General features: G+C 42.8%; 4 protein-coding genes across 5 annotated transcripts in view; all 4 read left to right on the top strand.

The window, feature by feature from the left end:
- LOC126568196 (eukaryotic translation initiation factor 5) overlaps window positions 1-14,187 on the top strand; it is a 313,066-nt gene extending 298,879 nt beyond the window's left edge. For both annotated transcript variants that reach the window (XM_050224637.1, XM_050224638.1), the window contains exon 4: window positions 14,172-14,187. The gene's annotated coding sequence lies outside the window, so the exon portion shown is untranslated. The remainder of the gene's footprint in view (window positions 1-14,171) is intronic.
- LOC126568301 (microfibril-associated glycoprotein 4-like) overlaps window positions 1-24,833 on the top strand; it is a 566,870-nt gene that overhangs the window by 160,326 nt on the left and 381,711 nt on the right. The gene's annotated exons all lie outside the window — the stretch shown is intronic.
- Window positions 1-24,833, top strand: part of LOC126568441 (late histone H1-like) — a 327,966-nt gene that overhangs the window by 197,355 nt on the left and 105,778 nt on the right. The gene's annotated exons all lie outside the window — the stretch shown is intronic.
- Window positions 17,939-24,833, top strand: part of LOC126568180 (protein amalgam-like) — a 55,432-nt gene continuing 48,537 nt past the window's right edge. The window contains exon 1 of the mRNA XM_050224619.1: window positions 17,939-18,015. Within this exon, the coding sequence (XP_050080576.1) occupies window positions 17,955-18,015 (61 nt within the window). The 5' untranslated portion in view covers window positions 17,939-17,954. The remainder of the gene's footprint in view (window positions 18,016-24,833) is intronic.

Genomic DNA, 24,833 nt, shown 5'->3' with positions numbered 1-24,833 from the left:
AGGGGGAGTATTTTTGCACAGCGTATTGTTTACCTTAAGAGTTTTTGTGTGTGAGCGCTAATAGGTGCGCCCGAGCATGTGTACACACGTACCTTCCGAGACCGAGTGAAGTGTATCGTCATTATGCACAAACCCGGCGCCTTCTTCATGATCCGCCGCATTGTCTTAAGACATTTCAATGCGAAGCTCACGAGCCGCTTTGCGCGACGAGCAGCCACTCATAAGCTTTCATAAATGATTAAGGTGCAAAGCTGTTGGTGTGAGTTTTACGCAACGGGGCCTCCGTGTACCGGTCTTCGTGCCGACCAGAATGAAGGTTTGGCCAGGGTGTGTGTGTGTTGCGAGACCCCGCCCGGTACTGACAGCTGGTGAGAAGATTATTCAAATAATACCATACCGGTACACACAGACAGGGCGGGGGCGGTGGCAAGGACACCATACCGACACACGGAATTTCTACACTCACACACGCCCCAATGTTGTTTATGTCGGTTGTGCATGGTACAGTACACCGGTGGGAGCTAGTAACTATTGCTCCCCTGATGATGGTGATGATGATGATGTTGCTTTATGATTGTCCATGGTTAAGGTGGGAGTGTGAAAAAGTGCGATGAAAACTGTGTTCATTTTTCGCTCATTGAGTGAAACTTTAACGTAACGAGTTTTTTAAGTAGTCGCAAGAACATAGAAAAACATAGGAAAAATTGATAGTACAACAGCGAATTGCATTAAAATATGCTCCTCACCAATAAAACGATGGAGTTATCTGCATTTTAATAAACTAATTTTAAAGTGTTGTTCTAGAATCTTTATTCAAAAATCAATATGAAAACTGGTGTCAATTTTTTCCAACGAAATTTCGATGTTTGGACCGGCCGCTGACTCCTGTTTTTTTTCCTAATTTTGTATTTTCTCTTTCCTACATTTTATTTGCTATAATTCTTCAAAAAATTCGTCTATGGTTGTGTTCCATACCAATAATTAAAACACATAAAACATTATTAGATTTAATTAATTCTTTCAGCTATTTTATTAACACAATAGCAAGCAGAAATTTGCTCGAGTTAGAATGATCGTTGCCAACATGTTTACTACAGGTAAAACTATCATATTGCTGAAGTGTTCATTATACTAGCATTCTCTTTATAAATCATGCACCAGTCTACAACATTCCACCCGTCAGCAGACGCTCCTCCTTGCTTTCTCAAACCCCCGTCTTTGCCCTGGCACTTTTCCACCATCCAATCCGTGTCAAAGCTTTCGTTCGCTTGCAAGATAGATGAAAAATTCATCCCTTGCTGCAACCTTATTTTCACACCCGTACGATACGATGCGCCATTTTACCGAGATTTGGACGATGCAACCCAAGCTCCACCCGGAGCGCCAGCTCCCGAGAAGGTGTGAAAGACACGCTGGGGCTTTGTTGCATCTGTACAGCGTAAACAATAAACCTGCTACTTTCTTCCCGTCTCTTCAAGAAAATAGTCTTAATTTGTACGTCTTTACACTCACCTTTCTCTGCGTGGAGGTTTTCAGTGGGACTTTTTTCCTGTATTTAAGCGCAAAGAAAACTCTCGTTCCGGAACACAGCGGGGCGATGCCATAAATCCATGCTCGCCCAGCAAACGGACACCGCCCATGCTGCTGTCATGGTGGTTAGCGTGATGAGCTTATATTTTTTCGCACGCCTCTTCAACCGACCAGCCAACACTAGCCCGGCCTACGCTGGAAATCGTTGGTGAAAGTGCTTTCTGGAGGTGTGTGTGTGTGTGTGTGTGAGTATGTGCGACACTTTAGACACCGTACTAGGCGTGCTGCCGGCAAGCCCCGGAATAAGGATCCTGCACACGGTTTCCCATTTTATCTGCCACAAGGCGCGTGGGGCGAAGATAATCACAATCGTCTTGCTACGGCATCATCACCTCACCTCCCGGAACTGGTTTCACCAAGCGGAAATGGTATTCAAGATGTTGTTCGCAAAGCGTTCACTGCCCAAACATAACCGTGTGTATATGCATGGTACCTTCAACGTGGTACGACTGAGATCCATCGCAGCACAATGCATTCCTGTGTTCGCCGTTAAGAAAGGAAGGATAGGGTGCGAAAAAGAAGCTCCAGAGTGAAAGCATCCAAAATAGGATTAGGCAATATTCATGAGGATGAACTGAGTGTAATCCGCTTAAATTCCGGCACGACACAAACAAGGTCGATCGCAGGGGCGTCAGTAGTTTGGAGTTCCCGATTGGAATGGATGTTGTACTGCGAAAGCGCCATCCTCGCCGGGTTGGTGATGTTTACCGATCGATCTGTTTAAATGGATATTGAAGTGGTTGTTCATGTTCGTGTTCCTAGCTCACCCGCGCACTTTACCCAACAATGTAAACGCCTGTAAACGCATGAATCCTTCCATTCTAGCGACACACTCACACGATTAGCACGCGACGGATGGGATGCTTAAGCGGACGCTCTTTAAAGGCCTGACAGCTCGTGTGCGTGGACGAGCCCGCTGGTCCCCAGCCCGGATCGATAATGATTTGAATAATTGATTGCAAAACTTCTACTATAGCGTGAGTCACACGCGTCGCACGCCATAACTCACTACTACGACTGTCCCTGGTTGGTGCACCCGACAAACAAGTGACGAGTGTCAGGAAGAAAAAAAAACTTCCGGCCATTCCAGCCAGCTTGCAATTATCGGTCGATGTAAATCATATTAATTAGTCACCGGTAGCTGCAACTGTTCCTCGAGTGCTTTAACACCTGCTCCCTGCTACGGCAGGAAGTCCAGCAAAGCTGTCGGTGTAAATCGTCACACAACACCCGTCCGGGTTGAAGATGTGAGTTCCGGAGCAGCCGAGATTCAAAGCCTTCATGGTATGTGTTTTTATTTTCCTCTATGACCACCATAAGGCTAGAAGTCTCGGGGGGCATGGGGTTGACTCCATTAAATTCCTTCCCTCTCGGAGCTACAATCGACACGGGTGAAAATTATCGTCACGCGCGTACCGATACTCTTCAACCACCAAGCCATTCGGTTGCGTGTAAACTAATGAGAAATTGTGCATGTACCGACAAAGACCGGAGCGTAATTAATTTAGATTGATGTGCGGAAATTAGAACTATGCAGGTGCAGAATTTCTTCGCAAAACAAGTGCCAGTGCTTGCCTTGAGAGATGCACCGATGTTTGTTTGTCCTGAGTTGCATCGGCGAGCTTTAAGAGCGTAGAGTAATTATTGGAACGTTTTCTTGCAACACTGACATTATCTGTGAAGAGTGAATATATGGAACTAAGTTAGTGGTATTTGATTCTTTTGAGATGTCAAATTAATAATCGACGGATAGTGATTAAAATACTCACACATTTCAGCTACTCGTTCTATGGCATCTACAGTTGCCCATGGACAAAACATTGTTGTTGAACATTAACAAAAAATAAGTAAAAATTAACAAATTTTTGTTCAAATATCAATGCAAAAATATGTTAAGTAAGATCAATATTGTTGAAAACAACATAAAGTTTTGACTGAATATAATAAAAGAACACGTATTTAGATCTCATTCGAGAACTTCACTAAATATTTCAGTTGTCTTTTAAGTACCAACACTTAACATTAAAAATGAATAATGTTTTGGCAACAATCAATCAAGTTTTTCTATATGCTGCAATATTTTATAACAATTGATTTGTAACTTACCCGAAGTTCATTATTTTTTTCAATATTTACCTTCAATTTTGAGGAAAGTGTTCATAAAGTGTTTCCATACAATTGACTGTATTTATTTGCTCTTTTTAATTGTTTTAAACTTGCTAAAATAATTATAATAAATTATAGTTTCGCCCAAAATTATTACTGACTCAATGTAAATTATTTTTTACACACTTATTTAAAAACAAATTACATTTTTACACACACATTCCACTATCACGCCAGCCATATGTTTACGAGCAAAACAGCCTTAACTGATTTTTTTCCTATTTTCAAATTATCCTTTTTCATTTCCCTCTCACGAAACAAATTTTCCCTTTACAATCTCCAGAGATTCCACATCAGAGTGTGAGCGAAAAACCATACCGCAGAGAGATAACTTGTACGACCGGAAAAACCGATCCAAAAAAGCCGGAATAACCACGTGCCGGCTCGGGTGAATCGGCTTACCTTCGGGCTCGCTCCCACCGGTGTTCATTCTGAATCCAACCGACCAGACGGGTGAACGTCAAACGTACGAAAGAAACCAAAACAATCGGAACTCACCGAATACGGCTTTACGGGGAAAAAGTAGTTCGTACGTAGGGCAGTTTTTGCCGCACGGCCTGGTGAGTTCCTTACACGCGAAGAATGGCTATGCATTTTTCCCGATTCGGTTTGATTTTTCCCGCGTCACACAGATACACAAGCACAAAGTAAGGCACCCGCTTTGGGTTGGCGCTTTTTCGGGTTTTTGCCTGATCAGTTGCGTTTCGGTGCTGGACGAGTTTGGCAGCGTTTTGCGACGGTGTGTTGTTCGTGGATGTGCGCGTGATAGGTGCTGCTTTCAGACTGCAAAGTGATATTGTGAAAGTGTAAACCCAAGTGAGTGTGAAACGTATGTGAAATCCACTATTTGGATTTAATATTTTTTTCGGAGAGTGATAAAGATGAATAATTTAAAAATCGACTTGAGTGATTTTAAGAAAAATCGTTAAACTCTTCGTTTGAACCCGGATTCATCGGATTTCTTGAGCGGATTGATTTGAGTGTCAAGTGTTTTGAAGTGCTATAAATAGGTGAGGAAGTGGGAAATAAATTTCCAAAACAACACACTCCAGTTCCCCGATGCATGTGGGTCAGTGGAACGAATAATTACACTACATGTAGTCGAACACATCGCTAGAATGCAGATAGCCTACCGGAAATCCTTCCGTGAAAGGTTACAGAAGAGTGCATCTGGGAGGAAAATAATTCCACGCGTGTCAATGAATGTGATATGTGAAGGGCAATAATTAAAACAAAAAATAGAATGCACACACATACCAACACAAAAATACAATCCAACACAAAGAGGTGAAAAGATAACAAAAATGGAAGCTGAATCTGGTCGAGACTTACAGTGCCGTTTTTCGAACACCAATAACCAATTGTTACCGTGCATTTCCACATGATGGGCCATTCCGTGTGTATGTGTGGAGGCCAAGCATGGGATTGATACAAAAACGAGGATATACTGTGTCAGTGGCCTAGTGATCCGTTACAAACGCTGGATAGAGACGCAGGAATGCAGAAAGCCACCAATCGGGTGGAAAGGACAGATCGGTTGATATATACATGTGTGATTGTAGCGTTTTCCCGGTTTAGTATTCGCACGTAGTATGCTGCATCACATCGAAATGTGATTCCGCATTGCATTGTTCTTCGGCCAGCATGGCTAGGGTATGGTGGGCTCTCGATGGAACGATTTCATGCGTTAAATCAATATGCAGATTTTTAATTACTCTTTTATTTTACGCCAAACATGTATCACTTGCATGTGTGTGTATGGGAGCGAGCCAGAGCATATCGCGCTCAAGCTAACCAGATGATGAGAAGTCATGCAATAAATTATTGCACTGAGCTTTTGTACTGTGTAATTGTTTCACTGGAATTTGGTTGAATGTTATTCACACTGAAATTTTTATTGAATAAAAGAAAACAAAAACAAAGAAAAGAAAATACATTTTAAATGGTTTACAACGGCTACCATTAGTTTCAAACAATCATTAATTAAAGCACAGAATTACAAATGGAAAACTGAACCACAATTCAATCCTGAATTCGTGTCTTTGATGTACGACGCCTAAAGGTATGCAACCGGATTTTCTCAGCATTGCAATTTTTGTGGTGGTTTATTCAAAGTTTAAGTCATTAAGAAGAGGTCTTTAGACAATAAAAAGAATGCTAATTTTTATAAAATGGACACATTCAGATGTATAGAGACCTATAAAATATGATTTCTTTTTTACAGAAAGAAAACCTTCTAGAAATGTGTAACAAAACATATAGCTTTCTTACATCAGGGTTGAACATCCAACTTATCAAACAAATATCCCAATCGGAAGCTTTTGTCTTAATGCAAAGTAAAAACCCGCCATGATCGATTGGAGGCAACGAGCCATTATCCAAATGTGCAATGATTGTGTGACTATAAATGGTTCCCTACAGCTTCCGGAGTAGCTTCCGGGGCTGCTTCCTTCAGCCGAGCTTTCTTTCTTTTAACGGACGAATTTTCATCTTCACTCGCATTATCGTGCGCGTTTATCTTGCATTCATACCCACCCACCCCCATATCCAGCCCTGCTCAATCTCTTTAGATCTCTCAAGTGGTGGATCCTCAACATCCAGCATGCCATCTCCCATGCAGTGTGCATTACATCGTTAAAAGCGTTGGCAAGCGCTCCGGCGGGAAATTGTGTCTGCGAGCGCAAATATTCATCCTCCATCCAGCTCCAACTCCGCCAGACAGTCTGTGTCTTGTGGGAAAGATCCATCATTTACACTGGCACTGGTGTCTTCATTCGAATGCGAGGCGCACTCGTGGTGGAATCGATCGCGCCACTAAGTTGACACCGTTATCCGATGTTGTCTCGGTCTTGGTTGATTGATGACGATAAAATCCTAATGCTTGGCGTAAAAACGCAAATCCATCGCGGGCGACGGTCGTCGGTGGACGGGATCGGGTGTAAATTATAGAACGGCACTTCACTCGACAAATCATCTTTTTTTCTCTTTCTTTTGCCATTTCGCACACATTTATGTATGTTAGTCCAGATTTTAGGACGCGGTGGGTTTTGGGGGCCGATTTTTTCCGACAAAGACAACCGACAATTGATATGGCGCACGGTGGTAGGACGCATCGGAGGCGAAACAGAAGCATCAATGTGCATGCTGATGGCTGTCGTCATTCTATCAATATTCATGAAGGCACAAATCAAGACTAAATAAGAGGACGGCTGAGTGAAGGACGGTGTACAAAAGCCGAAATAAAAAAGACATAAGCGGCTGTCGATTTTTTTCCCTTTCTTTTGGTATCCCCGTGCCTTGACATCCGGCAGACACGAGCAGACGCGGGCTGAAATGATGGACAATTGTCCTGCGAGCTACTAAATGCACCGATCCTCACATGGTGCACACACTCGCGCTCGCTGAACCGAACCGAGTGCAGAATAGAGTGTGCAACAACCCCAAACAAAGCAACAAAGCAACGAAAAAAAAAGTACATTGAAACAAAAACTTTCACAGGGTGGGACACCTTTCGCCTGGGAGGTTCATTTGTTTCATCCCCAATGCTTTACCCAATGCTGGCTAGTGTTTGTTGATTTTTCTCCATTGCTCCATGTTTGACTTGCGATGAAACTCGAAGCGGGACACGGTCGTACATTTGGGTGGGTTTGGGAGGTCGTTGTGGATTTCAATAGTTCATCCAGCCGGTTCGTTCGTCTTCCGAATGGAGCAGGCGAAAACCAGGCGCCCGGCAGAAATTCATCTCCACGCCCCATTTCGATTCCGAGTGACATTCCGCCTGGCATTGACGAATGCTTCCGCTGAATGCACTAATGCACTCACTCTCAGCCCTCAAACTGGAATGGGGAAGAAAATTTGTCACGGTTTTGTGTCTAGTGGAGGTTTTCGTTTTTTCTTTCCTCCCTTTACACACTCACATACGTGCAAATAGGAAGACACACGCGTACGCGCACCATCACTTATTCTGAGCGCGTCGCCTGAATCGCTGCAATTGCATGCAATTGCGATGGCTGTGAAACGGACTATTGTTCCTGGTGTGCTAGAAAACGGTACGTAAATGGAGCAAATGTGAAATGTGTGTGAATAAAACAGTGAACAGAAGGCAAACACAGTTGGAAATCTAGTGTTTTGTCGTTAGTAGAAGTATATGAAAGTTGCTTGCTCAATTTTAAAACGCCTTAAATGATATAAAAAATTCAAGTAAATTTGTTAGACTCTTTATTCATAACTTAAAGTATTTTATTACACTCTCTTGAATTCTTGTCGTTGATCTTCATCGCTGCCAGTGTTTACACGGCAAGCCAGCGGCAAAATTAATATAACAAAAATTGGAAATTTACCGAGCATTTGCTTATAATAAGTTCCTTAAAATCATTCCTAAATAAAAAGAGACGTGATCAAAGTATTGAGGAGTAGTGCGACTTATTTCATGATACTTTTTAATGTTTGTATGCTGACCTATACGATAGCTCTGCATAGAAAATATGGAATCTAACTTAGCATCAAATGCAAATTTTTTTCCTCTCAAAAAACATAAACTAAGTGCAAGCTGAAACTAACTTTCACTCTTCTTCTTTAATTGATATAAAATTGCTCAAAAATATCTCTAATTTCTGGCAGAAATTCTGTAAAAAAGGACTATTGAATTTATAAAACAACTACTTAGTTTGACCGATTTTGATGCACGACTTGACGGAGAATGAATATCCATTGGCTGCTGAAAAAAGTCCTTCACAGAAAAGAATCGTAAACTTGATATTTACGAGCTAACATTATAAAGCTCATGTGTTGCAAATTGGCTATGCTCAGCAACAAATACACCAAAGGGAATGCCAAACATACCCTATTTTCTTCACTACAAACACACTCGACCGATCACTTCAATCCGATAGCATGCAAAGTTGCAGGCAAAAAGAAATTACTTTCCCCACCACATTCGTGCTCTCGAGGACCCCACTCTACTGCCAGCAAGATCGCACTATACAGCGTAGAACAAAACAAACCACCTTTCCGCCACCTCCACTCGGAAAAGTGCAAACTAAAGCGAGAAACTTATCAAATACGTCGAAACAATCACTCGCCATTTCCCGGGATCAAAAGATGAGTAATGGTTTGCTGCGAACCGAGGATTTTATGCTCGTTCATCATCATAACAACAACATCGAACAACACTTCACTGTTGATTGCGCTTGCGGTGCTTTCTACCAGCAAACGGTGTGTCTGTGTGTGCTTTATTTTCCTCCTAACTGCTTTCGAAGCCATGCAAGACTGCTGCTGCTGCTTTTGAAGACTTGTTTAAGGTAAAACTTTTGTTTTCTCAAGTTTCTCAAAACTTTCTTCCCCGTCGTCTGCGACCGACCGACGACCTTCTGGTGCCGGTGCTGTCGTTCGCAAACGGCAATGTTGCCGAAGACACGCCACCACAGCCGCAGCGAGTCAAAGTTACGATTCGGTCGGACGACGACCGTCGGATTCAGCTACCATAATCAATCAAACTGGTCGTTCGCGTTTTATGCCGATTGATTGTTTGCCGGAAGTCTTATTGAGTGTGAAATTAACCGTAAAAGGTTGAACACTTCTTAATTTAGTGCTCTAAATTTCCCTCACTTCTAATGTGAACCGTGAATCGCTCCACCTTGAACGTCAAATTTCGCAACGACGCTTCAAACGGCATTAATAAATATTTGCTGTCGCATTTTTCATCACTTTGATGAGTTAGTGTTGGATGGTGGATCGCACATTCCACTCCTTCAATTTACTCCTTTTTTCTTCCGCGGGCGGGAATTCTTTCAATTGGCACAAATACACGCTTTCTTCGGAGGATTTCCTCATCGTTTCGCATAAAAGGAATCAGCAAGCTTTCCTTTTTTTTCCAGCACGCTTGAATTGATTTCCGGCAGGCCCTAAAATCAACCCACTTGCGCATCTTTTACCAGTACACCAGCGTCGCGAGAGTGAGCGTCCCGGTTGACATAATTCATAAGCAAAATATTTGTTTAATCAATTCCAACTTGTGCACAGGCTAAAAGGCCGATCGCCGTGCCGCGGTATAGCGTTCGCCGTATCGCGTGAGCTCGTGACATTGCCCCAAACTTTCTTCAAACTTTTATTCGTGTTTTTTTTTTTCGTCTTCTTGTTGAGGAAACTCCTTGCAAAGACGCTCTTTTCGTAGTCGGATTTGCCGGCAAAGCTTCTTCGCGCGTCATCCGCGTGTCTGATCAGTTGGCGTGTCGTGACGGTTTTCTTTTTTTTCTTTCGCAGAAGGTTGTCTGAATTCAAGTTAAATAAGAAAATAAAAAAAAAAGCTTGAGAAGGAAATGCCAGTTCAGACATGCTTCACGCTTCAAGAAGACATTCTGGCTCAGGGTATACTCCCCTCATTTGATTGGATCTAAACCCTCCAAACCTCGGATGGTAGTCTGTTGGTAGCCAAAATTGAGGCCGTCAGCGTTGCAGGTTTTCGTGTACCCTTCTGACGATTCGCACGTTGCCTCAACTGCATCCCCTACCTACACGGTGTGGATCCCTTGCCCCATTTCGGACGTCCTTCCCACTTGCTGGAACGGGAGAAAACTTTCAACCTGCGCTCACCCAAATGCAATGTATGGATGAGAGTGTAAAAATTCAATTACGTTTGATTATGTTTCCGTAAATTGAGGTGATGGTAGAAAAAGCCGTCAGTCGAGAACGGCCACCCTTCGAACGGAGGAAAAAAAACAGGGCCCTTTTTACACCTTTCAATTCCTGCCGCTATGGTCTTTTATGTTAGAACGTATGTGCGGGTGAGAGTGTGTGTGTGTGTGTATGGGTGTTCATTTATTTGGGATTGGAGAAGCTTATGCAGCAAATCGTTCCATCAACATCAACAACATCCAAACCACGTTGAACAACAGATTGGCCCCGGTTTACGTCAAAAAAGCGCCTTAGGTGTGTCGATACGTATTAAATCTGATCAGTGGGTAAAATTGGTAGAAAAATTAGATTTTTCATGCGTGAATTCCTTCCAATAGAAAATAATTTCTATTTCCCCTTTTCAACGGGAAAATTTTAATATTTTTTTAAGGCACAATCATTTGACTGGATTACACCAAGAGCTAGAAAAAATGTTTTTTTTTTCTTAATCAACACATAGATCAGGTAGCTATACCGATTTAAAAAAGCTTATCTAATTTATCTCTTTCAGCACAAATGTTCATTACAACAAACTCATTCTAGCATCGCTTAAGAACCACTTAAGAAGATCGTACGCTGTACGCTAATGATGTTTTTGATGATCGGAATGATATGTAACGATGGAAATACGTCGTATTCATGTTAGAAGGAAGAACATAAAATATGATGCATTCTGAATCCCCGATTGGCAACCAAAAGCTAATCAACGACAGCGTCCAATAGTGGCTTGCCCCAAAATTGCCAATTCTCCTTCCGGAAGTCATCGTGAAACGCTGGAAGAACGATATGACCAACGAAAAAAAAAAGATTTCAAATCATTACCGTAACGATTCCATTCCATCCTCGAAGATGCCGATAGGAGAAGCTCCCTATCGGGTGGACACAAACAAAAATCTTTCAACCCCATTCCGAAAACCCCAAACCCAGGTCCCTTCCCTCGGAGGGGGCATGTACTCGAACGAAGAACGCCTCATTACCGGTTGATTTTCGGCTCTGTGTGCTCTTATCATTTAATGAAAGTTTTCTTTCGCTTCGGGTTTGACTTTGGTCAGCGTGCACTTTAGAGCAAAGCCGGCTGCCACGCCGGGAAATCGAAACCGAAGCACCATTAAAAGTTGCTCTTTACTGATTTCCTTCGAAAGTTCAGGCTTGCAGGAAGAGCCAGCAGTGTAATGCGCCGCGAGACCCCGGTGCGGGAAAACATCTCCGTACAAGAAAAGTTTCGGTTGGTCTGGTTTACGGGTGAAGGTTTTTCCCGTGAATGGGAGCTTTTCCAGTAGGATGGAGGTGCTTGCACAAGAAAGTATTAGTTTTGCTGGCGAGTTTTGAATCATTGCACTGGCGCGGGGCCGTAAAACTATTTCACTGGGAATTGGTTTTGAGGTGAACCGGACTTCGGGAAAACATTCATTTGTAGTTTTCTGCCAGACAGGGAAAATTAACTCACTCTCACTCCTTAAGGTTTCGCTGTTGCATTTGAACACAAGCGATAGCCGTTGCAATTTAATCATTTTTGTACTTATTTTAAACTTGTCCAGAATGCTTCAAAGTATCACAAAACTTCGCCGAAGCAGCGTATCATCCCTTGCAAAACCCACAAAACGCTTGCTAACCCTGTATCGTGTTTCATCGGTAAATTTAATCTTTAAAGATCAAAATAACGAGTAACCGATCTCTGACGGCAAACAGTGAACGGTTCGGGTGTCGTCCGGTCGAAAAAGGTAAACAAATTCAAAGGAATCCCAGTCGATGGGTCCGTTCTCGCAAAGCTCCACAGCATTGCAATGCAAGAGCCCTCTATTAAGCTTTGCGGTGGTGTACAATGGTTCTGGTTAAAAAGGAAAACTCCCATGGTCCAAAACCATCCGACGGCACTGAACGTACAGCTTAATTCCCTTTCAATCAGCAGGACACGCCAAACCGAACCGAAAGGCGAACGTTTTGATTGAATCGGGTAGATTATTTACCATCCCGGGAAGCCAGGTTGCCTGTGGGAGACATTTGTCGCACTCTATGCAAACCAGAGCTTGAGCATGGTCAGTCGATACAGACCATGGTTGTAAAACATTTCGGGGTAGATAGTATGAATGGAGTGGTGAATTTGGTGTGTTTCTTTCATTTGCGATATGCTTGGCGAGCAACATTTCTGCCAAAAGCTATCAAATTTACAAGCTACAGATAAAGGTTTCTCATTACAAAAGGAGATTAAAGTGTTCTTTTTGAGGTTTTTGTTAAATGGAAATTTTTTAACTTATTTTGGTTTAAAAATTTATCATGCAGAAGAAACATTTGACAATTAATGGCCTAAATGGTATTTCAAATAATATTTCAAACCGATAGATAATTGTCTCCTACGGATAAGATGAGATTTCAGCGGTGAATAAGTTTAACATGGATTACCATAAGTTAATTAATATTAAGATAATGTAGAAACCATATTAAAAAAGGAAACCCATGGCTCCTTTTCACCACTAAAATTGACTTGAAATTAATCTGATTAATCCATAAAGTAATCCTTCGATTGCCAGTAAAGCAGATTTGCATCAATGCAGTCATGCTGAAGGAAGAACAATTAACATTTATTATTTCTTTGATTCTCATCAACATTTTCCCAATTTTTCTATGTCCTTGCTTGACTTTTTAAAATTATTGACTTTATTGCTATTTCATTTTTGTATACCAAATATTGCAATAATTGATTCTTTCTTTTGCGATATCACCCTTACAACTTAGTTTATAGAGATTTTGTGCTGCAGTTTTGATATGTTCCAATTGTATTGCAGGTTTTGATTATGACCATTACTTACTGCTATCGGTCTCTACTCTAAGCAAAGTAAATAGATGAGCAAATATACGTAACGTATAAAAAAATCTACAACAATAAATTTTTCTACAACCTAAAAAAAACAAATACTGAAAGCCTGTTTGATTGCTTTATGCACACCGTTTAGTGCAAATACGGAAATAGACCCTTATCGAAAACGCTCTTTAAAAGCAAGCAAAACACTCCTTCGAGCGTAAGACCGTACCAACCCCTGCTAAATATTCGTGCTCAGCAGCAGCAACACCACAACACGCTCGCTTTCCCTTTTCCCGGCTATTGCAAATTTTCATACCGGCGTGACAAAATTCGCACGCACGCGACTACGGCCACTGCTTGTTAGTGTGGAAAATAATGAATTTACACACACGCCACCACACCCCGTCTGTTGTTGGATAAATACGCAACCGAAATGAACCCACAGCTCTCCACAACACAAGCCGCATTGCATCGCACAAGGACAGTTACTTTAATCCTGCGATAAAACCTCTTCAAACGAAAGCAGCTCATCGGTCGGTGGAGGGAAAGTCCTGCCTGTACCCAGCACGTGCCCATCATTTACTGCACTGGAGTGGATTTTGCGAATTGTTCAAGCGTTAGCAAATTGCTTCCTACGACCAACTTCCGTGTAGCGTGACGGTTGCGCTCTCCCTTTTCCTTTTTTTGCGCTTCTTCTTCGATTTTCTCCCTCCCACCCTACGATTCCTTCCAATATTAGAAGGTGTAAGTGTCGATCCACCGTGCCTGGCCAGTCCCTTCGTATCTTTCGTCCAGCTCGTATGTGAATCGTCCTAGGGTACCGATCCAGCCGATTGATTCCTTCTTCTTCCAGGCGCACGTCAAAGGCGCAACGGTAGTGTGCAATTTTAATCCTGCCCAAGCACACCAATTCTCGGCGATCCAATTTATAGGCGAGTGAGAGAGCCTTGTGTGTGAGGAGCAACACTAGGCGGAAATGGATTAGATGGCAAATTGCGGAAATTCATTGACTTTCATTCGCCTCCGATGGACGAACGGTACGCGGAATGAGTAGTGGAGGTTACGGTATGTTGATTATGGGAGGACAATGGCGTTTCCATGTATCCGGAAGGAAGATTACTCAGCCCTGCTAAGCTCGGATGTAAATACCGGCGCAAAAGAAGACCGAAGCTCTGATTCATAATTTATTGCTTTAAATCTCTTGGATCGTTTTCCGTTCGGGTGGGACACTGACACTGAATCGACGTTCAATGCTGACTGATCCGCTGTGGGTTGGATAGCGATTTGCTCAACAGCGACACAAATTAATGACAATTCATTTAACAAGGTGAATTTTATGTGAAATTGTTTGCAACATTCCGGCCGTCAAAGTGTGTCGGATTTATCGTAATTAGTTTACGCGCCAGGGCGCTTCGGTTGTGTGTGTGTGTGTAATGCTTTAGCTGAAAATATGCCAAAAAGCTTTCCAATTTTCAAATTAATTTCCCTCTGAACGTCAAATTCCAAGCATTGCTCTACAATAAATTATTTGCTGTCAGGCAGTTTGCATAGTAACAGGCGCATAAAGAAATTTAAATTCAGCCTTTATTAATTCTAATTAAAAAAATCACTTAAAATATCAATTAAATCATAATAATATCAACTTAAAGTGCAATTATCATTTTTCGTGTCCATTTAAAGAATGTTGCTCATATTGCATCGCGTTCATCTCTCTTTCGCTGGCTTAATATCCTTCTCCGCATGTTTGTCCTTAATTTAATTTTCTTTCTCATCTATGTCCGCTCTAGTAACAATTTCAAATTTTGTTTTGCCGTAAATACCGAAAACAAAAAGCTTAACAAAATACCATCGCGTACATCGCGCAAAGAATTTGCCATAAAAGTTTGTTTCTTAGGACCTCAAATCTCCCAGCTACTACCCATTTATGTTTTGTCTTGTGATTGGGGCCGTTTTTTTTCATTCCGTGAACTACGCAATAAATTCCTCCAGCACGTGCTAAAGATTATCTTACCGTACCCTTGGCCGGTTATTAAATTCTTCCCTCAAAAAATGCGCAATGATTAAAATACTAGCCTTCAAAACATTCCACTACTGACTGACTGCTCTTTTCGGCCGGTTCGGACAGTTCCGGCAATTGTGCCCTGTTATTATCGGAACACCGAATCTTTCAAGTGTCTAAAAAGATTGAAAGCAGACCTTGAGTCATGTTGCCGTGTCTTCTCTGACGGACGCGATACTGCCATTAACATTTTTAACCATTTAAGACACTCCATGACTGGCAGCGAGTAAAACACGCTGTCTAAGTCATAGATTATGGCAGTTACTAAAGATGAAAAACACTCACATTAAATGTACGACAAGCACGGCGACATGTTTCAGATGAAAAGAGCAGAATTGGAATTAAATCTACTTAAAAAATTATAAAGCTACCCCCGACTTACAGCAAGATCAATGCATCGTTTTATACGTTTGCCATTTTTCTTTCCTTATTTCTGCTTGAACATCTTACCAACACAACCCAGGCCAGGCAAGAAATAAAATTAGGAAACCTTAAATCTCACCCAGCTACGACGAGGTCACGGCCCCTGAGGGTCGCGATGTGACTGTACGATATCATAATTCTTCCCCATTAATGTGCTCCAGCACTGGCTCTAGCCCGGAGTTAGGTTTGCTATAAGGTAAGGGCCCGCGAATTTTTCTACTATCCCAACCACGTTCGGTTGCGATATTATAGCACATCCGCTGCAGACGGCACGACGCTAAAAGTGAACTTGTGTGTGTGTTTGTACGTGTGAGTGACTCTGCTGAGCTCCCTGCTGCTTTTTTTTTCTATGTTAATGCATTTAAACTGCTGATAACGATGGGGAAGTTCGTGCCAAATTATTCCGCAACCAGGCCATAATGCAAAAAAAAAAGCGGAAGGCCAATGCCGGTGAGTCCAGTTCGTGTCTGCCGGGTATGCCAGTTGTAACCGTATTTTGCTTTTAATACATTTAAAAAAAAACGAGGACGAACGCACACCGTGCAGGAAAACGATCGATGATCGCCGGAAGTGCTACCGGTGAACTTTCGCATTCCAGCCAAAATCAACTGCCAAAGTAGTGTGCGAATGAGAAAGAGAGTGCCTCTCTGCACACAAGCCATCAACGAAATATGCAGAAGATTTAAAGCAAAGTCGAGCTGCTTCCGGTAAATCAAACGCCACATGGCCATGGCTTAGCTTTATTGTGCAAAATGGAGCGAGAGAAGAAAAAAAAAAGCTCAACAGCACACTGCCACACATAAAGGATAATCGCCATTATTTATTACCAGCATGCGCGAAACTTCAAAGTCCTTAAAATCAGCTTTGAGCACTTAAGCGGAACTCATAAACGCGCCAAAAACTTTTGAGCAGTTCCAACGCTCAAAATTCAACGTCGAGAGTTTTTGTGAGTGTGTGCGTAGGAAAAGAATATACTAAAAACAACTTCAAGCCAGGTTGGGCAGCCAACAGTAGCAGCAAGAGTAGGGATTCCGGCACCGAAATCATCATACATTTTCACCATGCTCGCCATACAATGCCTGCAAGCAATCGAAGCAACAGTGGCTGTTGAATGAAGGGAAAAAACAGCTCAGCCTACTGTTGTGCCGGTTTCATACACAAGCTACTACAAAGAACAAAACACGCTCAAAGGGGGGGCTCGGGGTGCAAGTGAGACGAAAAATTATCAAAGCTCGAAAAAGCGAATGGGAAGCTAAACGGACGATCCGTTTAAGAATCATCGCGTGCGCTTTTGCTACCATTGCTGCTTAAGTACACACACCCACTCAGCCGATGGTGGATTAGGCAGCAGCAGAGAAAGCAAGGGTACGGGGCAAAAAAGGAAAATGAAAAACAATAGCACACGTACACATACAGACAATTGCCAACCAAATAAAGCATACGGACATGCGGCACAAACAAAAAGGTAAATAAGGTGCCAGAAGCTAAAGAGAAAATAATAGTCTCGAAGCAAAACAAAAGCCTGAAGATCATCCGGTTCCCATTCACAGTGTGTTAGTGTGTAAAAGTGTGTTGAGTGTCCTTTTCCCTGTCGAGTTGCCACAGGGCTTCTAGAAAACGGTCATCCTCTGCTCCTGCTCCGGATGAAGAATGTGAATTGCCATTTGCCTGCTTTTCAACCTGATGTGATTTTTCTTATTTGTTTTTAATGGTTTTACTTTCTCTCTCTCTCTCTCTCTCTCTCTCTCTCTCTCTCTCCTGCTATCAGTGCTGTTTATGTTTGCAAGTTAAAGTGTGGTGCGGTGTGTTAATCGGTGCGAATGCGTTAGTGTGAATTTTCCTTTACTAAGACGTCGCGTCGGGCACGCTTTTCTAGGTTTTCTCGTTTTCGACCAGCGGATAGGTTCGGAAAATGGCCCACAGCATCCGAGTCCCGGGAGGTTACGGAAATTAGAGCTTTGCAGGGGCAGACAAAAATACTAAACACTTAGCAAGAGCGTGGCCCATCCTTCTCACCAAGTCCTGTGGGTGTTTTATTCCGGGATCACTTCTCGGAAAGCGTGTACGACCGCATTTTCCAGGTGCGCTCGGGCTAATACGGATGTGCGAAGAACAGTGCCAGTGCGACGAGTGACGAGATTGAAAGTGCCAACAGGAAGTAACCGTTACTCCTCCCAGCGCCCTCTGCCGTCCAATTTTCTGCTCAGCTACTAAACACCAGCCAGCAGGCACACCAGAAGCAGTATGGCCGGCTTCGTTTGCCATCTTCTGCTGGTGTTTCTCTTCACCCGGGAAACGGCTTACGGTAAGGAAAAAGCTTACTTTTATCATTTCATTATTTATGACGATGCTACCGAATCCGAGAATCTCTGGTCGGCCGTAACTGGCACGTGAACATGGCGAAAGATTCGCGCGCTTATACACGCTCGCTTGTGGCTTTTTTTTCTTTCGTGCTTCTGTCGATCTGCGGCAGACGTTTGATTGATGTATATGTGCTTTTGCCGGAGTTTTACCATCTAGCCAGCTAGACGGCTGAGGAAGATTATGGCCGCTGGCAGGTACACGGTCGCCGTGGCTAACAATAACTTATTGACAGGTACCGGCAGTAATGTGAGACGGCGCGTTCGAGCCCGTGAAGAGCGAATGTTGTTCTGTCAGTTTTATTTCATTTCGTCGAACTTTAGTACGTCCGGGGATTAGATTTTACGGAAGGCTGAGTGTATTGGGAAAATTGTGCCACCGCACTGGTACAAAGAAGCTCCGCTTGCAGCAAACAAGCTGGAAGTTGATGCTCCATCGAGAGTTACAGATAAATCAGTAATAAGATCTATTATCGGAACTGCTTTCCTATTATTCATTTGTTTATGTAAAACATCTCATTCCAATTATTCCACACAGTTCGCCCAGTAAGATGACATAGGGCTCATACTAAAATCACTCTTCAGTGCACACACACACACACAGCACAACTGCACTTTGTTTCCGATTTACCGATGCAGGTCTGGCATATCAGAATGTCATGACACAACTCGGTTGTGTATTGAGCTGTCAACTGATCCGTAATTGACAACATGTATGCTGATAGTTGGCTGCCATCGATTACAATTTGTACCGTTTTGCCGAACGTCCATGGCCGACTGTTTCCGAGTCCGTAATTCGTAATCAGCTTCCGTTTCCAACCGATACCGATACGGACCATCGTCCTTCCGTGATGGCAATTCCAATAACCTAATCAAAAGTCAACACAGATGTACAAAAGTACTAGAGAGCAGAAGCAGCAGTGGTGGACATCTTCATCATAAACAGTGTGCCCTTTTACGTTCCCCAACGTTTTACGCAATTCCAATGTCACTAGTCTTGTTTTCTTAGCTTCGCCTACGAGACACATCAGCACCGTATCTAGACGTCCGGATCTTCCGAGATCTCTGCCTGGCGGGCAAGGATAAACGATGTCTTCGTAGTCATGACTCTTAATCAACTTTTGTTTGCGTTTTCCCCTGAGCGTCTTCGGATACGGTAATCGATGGTACCACAACGTGTCGCACTGGTCACCCCGGAAACTTGCCCTGCTACCATGTCCTTGGTGGAAGGTGTAACCGGTGGTTGTTTCGTGAAGTGATTTCCATTCCCAACCCACACATGTGACAATGTGTTGAGATTTGTCAGCCCGAGTCTATTCGGATGCATTTTAAATGGCTATCGTCATCGTCGTCGTTGTCGTCTCCACAAAGACTCCAATCGGACCATGCATGCGTGTAATTTGCAGCCTTTCGGTGAGCGTCCGGCCTTTGTTCCCTGCTACTAGTTACGAAAAGTGAAATTAAAGTCCATTATCGACCGATTTTCATTGGCACTTAATTGAAATGAAAGAGCATTGCTGGTTGGTAAACTGAGTCTTCAAGGCATTCCTGTCTCCAGAGAATAGCTGATACTACTTCCCGGAGACAACAATTCTTACCTCGGTTCCTGCCCCAGTCGCTATCCGCATGGCGATAGCTCCAGGGAGAAGGACGTTGCATTTGCATCGTCAAACAATGACCGCCCCACCGGGAAAGGTGCTTTGATGCAGATGTTTTTCAAACCGGCAGCTCAAAAAAACACTTGCCATTTCTTGGTGCTCTGCGACCTGCTGGTACTACTACTACCACTAGTGATCGTCTGCTAACGACTGACTTTCTCGTGATGTGCACGTGATGTTAAAATATTTGCATTTCAAATTAGCCGGCCCTCTCTTTTAGCTGGTCCTAGATCCGTGTGTCCGGTTCCTGCTAAAGAGCGCACCGATCCAGAAAGGAACATCGAACACGGACACAGGCACAAACAGAGTAGCTTATGCAAATGGTTTTCCACTACCTGTCCAAAAGTAAACTGCTGGAAAGACAAGAAATAAACCGGTGCCCCGTTCTTCTGCGCATCTCGTACTCGAACTTGATCGGTATCAGTACGAAAGCAGGCAGCGCTTGGTTTGGAAGCGAATGGTAAAAATAAATAAATTAAAACCATTTAAACATTCACTGCCAGCTTCCAGTGTTCGCAGGGGAAAGCTTAACGAAGCTTCCCATATCTTGATTAACTCTTGTTCGATGCATTCCTCCCGGTTCGGTTCGGATATGATACAACGTTATTACGGTTAATTGGATCGGAACAAAGTTACTTCCGTGTAGATTATTCCTCGGATCAATGTCAGCGGTACGAGATAAATCTTTAATATTGCTCCAGGGTATTATCGCTCAATTTCCTTCCCGTGAACTGTCACTGTGCTGCTTGCTACGGCTCCCATCAATACACAAGTTCTTTGCTGATAGTTCCAGCTGATTGCTTTTCCAGCAATCACATTCGCGCGCTAATGAAAGTTCTGTCTTGTTGCAAAAAGGGGTTAATACTGCCTCCATCTTCTCGAGTATTATCAGCCAATTCTTTCCTCCCTGCATTCCATTTTGTGGTTTCGATCCCCCTTTTTACCGCTGTCGGCAAACAGTTCCAAGAGGCAATATGTTCAAAATTAGAAATGACACAACTTTGCCCGAAACTTCTTCCACCGTTAGTACTACTAGGAGCAAACGTGGGTGTATGTGTCTGGGCGCAACAGGATCCACCCAGAACCTCAGAAAGTTGGATGCACAATACCGAAGGCATATTAGGTCTCGTATATCACGTACGAGGGATTTACCAGCAGAGAACGTGATAATTAGCTGTAGATTTCCGATTTTTCTGCGCTCTCTAGTTGTTCGCAGAAGTCGCTGTTGCTGTTTAATGTCCGCTGCACGGTAAAGCAGCACAGCATAATCAAGCACGTATCGATTAAGTGTGACAACTTGTTTTTCTCGCGTAGTTTGTTGCTACACAGTCATTAGCGTGTTCTTTCACTCTCTCGCTTGTTCGATGCATTACAGTGGGAATAATGCTTTTCGAACTACACCAAAAAAACAAAAAAATCAACTACAACACATTACACGAGTAAATCCATTTTTGTTGAAGATGCTGTTCACTCCTGTCACTAAATAGAAACCCTCCAACGATGACATCGATAGCATTCAAATGGCTTACAAGATGGTTGTTATTGTTGCTCATCGTTCAACAAAATCAAACATCGATAAATCTTACCGATTAAGATTAGGACAAAACCCGAACAAGGGGCCCTCGATCGCATCTCACGCATACCCGGCAGCCTCCATACTGCCAGGGTGGCGCCATCGAGAGCAAAAATTCATGAGCTCAGCGATCGCATAGCAAAACCGAACCCCAGCGCACAAAGGAAGGGACTGGGAACACAGTTGCACAATAAAAACGGCACCCAAAGACCGGTGTTCATAAATCAAATCATTCACAAAAACATAAACGAATTGGGTAAGGGAAGAATTTTCTTATCAGATGAAAAACTGCCTCCCCGTACTCATTGAATGGGATGCGCGATTCGATCCGAGCCGATGAGAGGATGGACGAAAAACTATTTTCACCTCATGAACGACACGCACGACGCACAGCTGCTGCCGGAATAGAATGGCCTTCCTTTTTTGAACGCTCCTGCTTGCTTCTTTGCTTATCTGGATTGTTTTTATGAGGCTGGAGAGACTACAGTTGGTTTGACTTGTGTTTGCGATGTTTCGATAAATTACGAATGTTTATAACAAGTTATAATTTATGTATTTATTATAACAGAACTATCTTATAATTTAATCTAATTTTTCATATTCTTTGACTAATCTGGATACAAATTGAGCAAAGGGGCGATAGGGAAATTCATTCTAGTGTTTGATCTCCATCCCACTTTTGCAGTTCTTTAAACAGAAATGCTCGTTACTGTTTTTGGGAGTTTCAAATAATCGATGTGTTGCTTTGTTTTACATTTTATTTTTACTATAGTACTTGTGAATTGTCACCAAATAGTTTTAATGGCTGTCCAAAAACAATTCAGACAATATAAAAATAATATCCTTATTCTGCCATCCGGACTAATTAAATAAATTTCTCAGGCAACCTTCCAGCAGTTTTTCTCGCGAATCTATTTTAATATCGAATGTCAATGTTGTACGAAACCTTCATCGCTCTTAATTGTACCGCAAATTTTCCCAGAAAGCATCCCCTGTAGCAGTCCTGTTTGTTTTCCCGGTATTCACCTTAACGGAAAACGTCCAACTGCACCGCATGAGTTATGACTTGTGACACAAAAATGAAATAGTTTACAGACCACGTTTTCCCATAAAAGAAAAAGGAATGGAAAATATTCGCTGTAGTTTTTTCCCTTTTCTATGGGGACTCCACAATGTCGGGTAGTGGGAAGCAGATAAAAAAAAACATGCTAAAGCAAGTTCATCAATAGGTTTTGCGAAAGTTTTCCGCCACTGCTCGCATCACGCGTTCGATTCCGGAGGATGGCTGATAAATATTCATACATAAGTTTTTCGGACCCGACCAAAGTTTTGCTCCCTTAAACCAACTAACACCACCCACTAGCAGCCCACCTTCCCCTTTCCGAGCTAGCCTTGAAAATTGTTGCTTCCGAGTTTTCAGCATTTTGAGGCACATTTCAAGGCGTCACTTGCTTTGCTTTCAAAGCAAAAACTTAACCCTGTTCCTTCCTTATCCGGGCACCGGCAATCCGGAGCTGGAGATGTTTGAACAGTTCCGCAAAAAAAAAAAACGAACCCGAAAAAGGCGAACCAAAATAATGGAAACGCTTTGTGCTAAAAGCAACTTCGACTGCTTGCTGGAAAATTCATTGCATTTTTCCCTTCGATTTAATTCCCGTTGATGGCACACGGGAAGCGCAACCGAACCGACCGGTCGGGTTCTCGGCGTCGCTTTGCCATCCTCCCGAGTCGTGGGTTTTGATTTAGCCCCCTTTGTTGGATTTCCACGGCACTCAGCAATTGAAAATGTGTTTTCTGCTTCCCCCTAGAGTCACAGTCGACTCAGTCAGTCAACCGGTCGACTGACTTGGCTGACTGTTTGATTTAGCGCTTTTTCCCAGAGGGTAGAGACGGCAATAAAAGAAATCGAATGTATGGGGAAAAAAAGAATCGGAAACCGTGCAAACAAAAGTCACTATCGGTGATCTAATAAATTTATTGGTTTCCTTCATTTAACTTACTGGAACTCGAGAACTATACACTTACACACACACTCGCCGAAAACTACCCCCCGGGCGAAACAAAAGCAGCAAGTCAACGCTACTTTTTTTCCCCCATTTGCGGCGCGCATAGTTCGTAATTTGGCAATTGTTGATTAGATCTTCGGTTTTCTAAAGATTCGAATCGCCTGTACGCACATGTTCGTACGTGCTAAGATGGGTATCGGTATACAACCCTATTGTCGTGCTCGCTGTTGCGTAATTCACATGGCCATTATCCCAATCGCAACATGATGAAAGCTACAAACGGTCGCTACACGGGCTTCATCATTTCCCACTCTACGTTGAGGTTAAAAGGGGCCGGCCACATCCTGCGTGTTTCGCTTCAGCTTCCGTCCCGGTATCGTTTGATCGCTTTGCGTATTAACGGTTTAACCGTCTGCCTCTCTCGAATGCACAATCCTCGCTCGTTCTGCCCCTATCCTGATGGTCTGATGTATTTATTTTTCTCCATTTTTAACAGCAAGTCCTCTCGGGGACCTCACATAATCGAATTCGGAAGCAAACCCACACACACACGCACACGTGATGCTAGACAGATCGTACGGGTGATGATACCCAAACACGCGTACCATGGTAAGGGGTGCAATGCAGGATCCAATTTTGCGTTTGATTAACTATACTGATCGACCGCAAAAACTGATCTGCCCTGGAGGGGTTTGGAAAAATAAACTGACCTATCTGGGTGTAACTCGGGCGAGCGACGAAATCTGCTTCCGTCATCATCGAACGCAAAGCGCGGAGGGTGAAAGGATGCGATTGACCGCAATGATGGTCGTTACTGGAGAAAATATTACTGCCATTTAATCACTCGCATCGCATATGGCTTCCGTTCGCTTCAATTTGTCTCATTTAAACGGTTGTATCTTGATCTCGCTCTTTGTAAAATCAATGCTTATTACCCCGGCTGAATGTACTTGGGGAAACGAGTATGCCGGTACGGGTTGTCTAATTTATGGGCCGCTTTAGGGAATTAAAATGTGCAGTATTGGGATGCTTAATAAGGGATTTGATTTTATGTTCAAAGCAATGTATCTGCTACTGAAGCAGCAATAGTAGTTTGAAAGAATTCAACTTTATACAATCGTTATTCGTTATACCCATCCAAGGCACTGAAGGATGGCTTTCACGTATCCAACGGCTGTGCCATGATGAAACTTAACTGATGTAAAATATTGTGTAATCTCTCTATCAATTGCTCTACTCTCTCCATAGCAAATTTAACTCTATAACTGCTTTAAAAATTACACTCTGATAAATTATCTTCCGGTCTACAGATCTGCAAGAGTTCTGGGAAGCTGTTGATATGGGATATCCACCTTAGATTTTCTAGAAGATATTGACGCTAATTGATGCAGATGCTGAGGTATTTTCAGTAGGATATAATGAGTTTCAATGATATGAAGAATTTCTAGCATTTGTGAATGTTTTCCATGGAAATGGTATCGCCAGAAGCTTCAGTTGTGCTTTACCAATACCAATAGAATACATCG

Source organism: Anopheles maculipalpis, chromosome 2RL (genome assembly GCF_943734695.1).
Source record: "Anopheles maculipalpis chromosome 2RL, idAnoMacuDA_375_x, whole genome shotgun sequence".
NCBI classification, from domain to species: Eukaryota; Metazoa; Arthropoda; class Insecta; order Diptera; family Culicidae; genus Anopheles; species Anopheles maculipalpis.
This window is presented reverse-complemented; position numbering and strand designations above follow the sequence as displayed.